The following is a 4517-nucleotide window of genomic DNA, read 5'->3' as shown; positions in this document are numbered from 1 at the left end:
CTTGCCTCTTGCACATGCACATACTCACGAGAGAGAGAGAGAGATATGAAAAGCAAAAAGTGAGATGCGAAAATGTAAAGAAGTATTGTTGAAACTTGAACCAAACGTGTAATTGTAAAGATTTCAAAATGTGTGGTAGTTGGGATACTAATGTGTAGAATGTTTGGAGGGGAAAAAAAAAAATCAAGTGGGCAATGATATTACTACCGATTGGTGCACTTACTTTTTGTTATTTGAGAGGTTAAAAAATAACTAAAATATTTTATAGTGGGCTTGTGAGTTTTGGGTGCTTGTATATGTTTTTTTGTTTTTGTTTTGGTTGAATTGTATTGAGTGGTGTCTAAAAGTTGGTAAGCTAAAGTTTAATGTTTTACTATTATTTAATTTTTTAGTTAAAATGACCAGGTATAAAATTATTTATTTATTTATTTATTTATTTTTATAATTATCAATTAAATTATTTATGATGTTACCGGTTCGACCATTGGTCGAACCTCGGTCTGACTAAAAAACTGATAATCAATCCCTTTTTCAATTCTTTCACTATATCAATTTTTAAAACCATGCTAGACTCTTTAGTTTTGAGTTTAAAAAAAAAAATTAAAAAAATAGACATTAGAAATTAAAAAAATGAGCCCTAAAAATGATAAATATTCAAAAGACTTATTTAGTTCATTTTGTCCTCTTCAATCCAATATGGTCCTATTTAGTCCATTCTATCCACTAAAGTTATATTCGGTCCAATTCAGCCTATTCGGTCTTATTCAGTCCAATTCGATATAATTCAGTCCACATTGGTCTTATTCAGTCCACTTCGGTCTAATTCGGTCCATTCAGCCAACCTTGGCACTATTCACACCACATAGGTCCTATTCTGTCCACTTCGGTCTTATTCGGTCCATTCTGTCCACTTTGATCCACTTTCCTATTCGGTCCATTTTGGTTCTATTTGGTCCATTATGTCTCCTTCCGTCCTATTCAATCCACATTGCTTCTATTTGGTCCAGTCAGTTCACTTCAATCCACTTCCATCTTATTCAATCCAATTTGGTCCCTTTCAATCCATTCGATCCTGTTTGTTCTTATTCTCTATCATTATTGAAGCTTTGATTAGAAAACAATAATCAAACAATTGCAATACATAAAAGAAATAATTAATTTTACAATAAATTCTATTACAATTAGATTGCAATCAAATCATTATTGCCTTATTGGATTGCCAAACTCATATAAAGCTAGTGCAACAATTGTAAAAATGTAAATAATTAAGAGTACAGAAAACACCCTGAAATTTTGCTTGGATATCGGTAATAGTAAACGTTAAATTCAATGCACATAAGTATCAAATTGATAAATCTGATAAATATATATTAAAGAGATTGTAGGCACTGCAGTCACTGATAATTATAGAGATTGGCTGTTCATAATTCAAACAAAATATTATCATTGTCTTGTGTACAGGAAGATCACATATGCATCCAATGCTTTTTCAATAAGATATTGATTCAAAAACGTAGGAAAAATCATTTGTCAAAATGATCAACGCTAGTAAATTTACAATCTGCCCCAAAAAGAGAAGGAAAACCAACAAGTGTTGTAGGACTGTGTTACGAATGAATTCTTACACCAAATGGAAATCACCAAGAACAAGACCACTACAGTACACAAAAGTGATATCACTGCAGTTCTTAACCATTCACTTCTCAGAGCCTTCTGTCAATCATGACTAGCCTAGGCAACAAAAATCCAATCATTTTCAGTTACAAGTTAGAACACTCATTTCCTTCTCACTGTCCAGGTCTTCTCAACCAGCCGTGTCCTAATTGACAATGTCCGTCATTCTCTAACATCTTCAAAATAAGAAGCTGGTATTTCTGGAGGTGAAGGCATGGTTGCCACACATTTGAACTGTTAAGAGAAAAACAATGACTCCAATCAGATTTTACATTTTCGGTAATGTTAATATACAAGTCAAACTTATTATAGCATCTTCTATTTTTTTTTTTTTCCCCTTTTGGGGGTGACCAATTATAACTTATAAGTACATTACAACACATACCTTGTGCTGCTTGTATTTCCCTCTTACAGCTTGAAAAGTGCCACCTCTTCTACTCAGATACAAGTCATGTATAATAAGAACACATTCCTTTAAGTCAGCGGGCTTATATCCAGAGTACATTTGCAGGGCTGAACACTGCAAAATGTATTTACTTAATAAGTACCATCCATACAATAAATTTCACCATAAATGAGCCTGCCTCTGACATCAACTCTTACCCAAGGGTGCATCTTTGGCCGGATCATAAATCTTGCCAAAAACATAACAGATGCAGCAACCATAGAAGGCAAAAATTTTACACAATGGTAATCTAACAAACTTAGCTCCGCAAGGTAGTAACCAAGGAACTCCAACTGAAGATTGGGAGTCTGCAGAAGACACCAGAACATAGTTAGTCAACAGCATAAATTACCATTTTTGCTCATCAGTTTAAAAGACTGATACAGAGAGGATGCAGCTCACTTTGTAACTCTCTTGAGCAACTTTATTGAATCGTCTGCAAACCAAAATGGAAAAAAGGAACAACAATCAGTCCAATGCCCTGTGCTTTTCTGTAGATCATCAATGATAAAGAAAAAACAATATAGCATGTTGATAATATCCTTGCCTTAGAAATGTCTTTATCGTAGGATTGCCCACTTCAAAACTCAGTGACTTAAGTATGTCAGCCTCCATTTTCACCACCTTTACAATCACCACAAAACTAATCTCAACAAAGAGCACAACAATAACCTAGACCTCATTTGGAAAAGATGCAAAAACATAAAACCATTGGAAAAAAAAACAGAGTACCTCTTCCTTAGTATAAGTATTATCTGTTATGTAACAGAACTCTTCCACATGCGGAGGACTAATCTCTTCATACTTTCTACATTTAACAACAAGTAACACCATGCTTAGTAAGTGGGAAAAGGCCATCATTTTTTAACAATCTCATATCTCATATCTCATATCTCAAATCACAAAGAGTAGCAGCAATTTCAAGGAAGCTTACGAGGCAACAAGCATTGCTGAAACACCCAGTAGCTGAAGCTTATGCCTATTGAGAGAATTCAAAGACAGGTATCTATCAACATAAGAAATGGTGAGGTACAAAGTATCTGAAACCAGCTTGTACTCTTCTGCAACCTCAACCAACCAATCCACTAGTATGCCCCTCATATTAGAATTGACATCCTTCTGAACCCTCTCAATGTAATCAGGCAAAGGTCTTCTTTTTGGATCCACCTGAACATTCAATTAACCACCACAACATTTAGCCCCCATTTATCAAAATCCCAAACCCACCAAAACCCCAATCAACATAACCAATTTGAGTAGCTTATTACCAAATTAGATTGCCCAATATTTATACAATAACAACCAAATCTTAGTATCAATCCTTAATAGATTAATCGTGGTCACTCGCAAAAATCCTTAATAGATAATGGCATTTTAATCTCAAAATTCTAAAATATTCTCTAAGCGGAGACTAATAGATCTATGTATAACACAGATTGCAAACATTTGTTTCTCTTAAAATCGATGAACACCCAATTGATAAAAGAACCAAATGAGTACAAAACAACATGGCCCAACTGAAAAAACCAATCGAAAAAGCAATGGTGGACCTTCTTTACCTCCATGTTGTGAAGGTAGTCATAAATCTCAGAAACATAAGGCCCGCACATCTGGGGATCATCGGACTTGTCCTCATTGTCTTTGTCCTTTGTCTCCTCGAGCTTTGTAGCGGTTGTCGATGCCTTCTTGACACCCTTGGCCTTGGTTTTACTCTTGGGCTGTTTCTGTGGCGGCTCTTCAGAACCACCAGCGTTTACGACGACGTTTGACGAGTTTGTAATCTCGCCCAACACCACTCTCTTCTTGGCAGGCCTTTCCTCTTCAGCCATGGCGGCCCTCTTCTTCGCCAAGCGCGTCATGCGCACGCTCTTCCCTTGCTCCGCCATGGCAGTGGTTATATACAGAAGCTCTCACAAACCCACTTAGCCTTTTGGGTTTTGAAAGAGAGAGAGAGAGAGGACAGAGAGGGATTTGGAGAGTGAGAGGAGAGGAGGGTTTTGTAGTTTGAGCTTTGTAGAGAGAGAGAGAGAGAGAGAGAATCTAAAAGCGCCATTTGAGTTTATTTCAAAAGAAAAGAGTTGGCGCTTCTCTCTCTGTCAGTGTAAGTTTTTCTTTTCTCGGTTTGAGTTTTTTTTTTTTTTTAACGTTTAAGAGGGTTTTGGGTTTTGGATTTCATTTGGGTGGGCTTTTTTTTTTTCATTTTGGACAAGTTTTGGTGTTTTAAATTTTGAAATTTTGAGGGGCTCATTGCTGAGCTGATTTTTTAAGATTTAAGTTTTGCTTTGTGTTTGTGGTTAGGCGGGTCATTTTTCCGCCAATGTGGTTCAGGTATTGACATTTATTTGGAAATTGAAAAACTTTATTTTATATATATTTATGGACTACACGTGTTAGTGGT

At 35.8% G+C, this 4517-nt stretch overlaps 1 protein-coding gene across 1 annotated transcript; it reads right to left on the bottom strand.

Annotated features, from left to right (window-relative positions):
- Positions 1-1397: 1397 nt before the first annotated feature.
- LOC115981573 (putative cyclin-A3-1) lies at positions 1398-4132 on the bottom strand. Its single transcript, XM_031103839.1, has 8 exons — positions 3679-4132; positions 3054-3286; positions 2852-2927; positions 2667-2743; positions 2522-2555; positions 2278-2427; positions 2060-2194; positions 1398-1908 (listed from the first exon to the last, which is right to left on the bottom strand). The coding sequence occupies exons 1-8, from the start codon at positions 4003-4005 to the stop codon at positions 1837-1839; spliced, it is 1104 nt and encodes a 367-aa protein (XP_030959699.1). The 5' UTR covers positions 4006-4132; the 3' UTR covers positions 1398-1836.
- Between the last annotated feature and the right edge of the window lie 385 nt (positions 4133-4517).

The sequence above is a fragment of the Quercus lobata genome, chromosome 3 (genome assembly GCF_001633185.2).
Source record: "Quercus lobata isolate SW786 chromosome 3, ValleyOak3.0 Primary Assembly, whole genome shotgun sequence".
Classification (NCBI taxonomy): domain Eukaryota; kingdom Viridiplantae; phylum Streptophyta; class Magnoliopsida; order Fagales; family Fagaceae; genus Quercus; species Quercus lobata.
The sequence above is the reverse complement of the archived record's forward strand: the minus strand, read 5'-3'. Positions and strand labels throughout refer to the sequence as shown.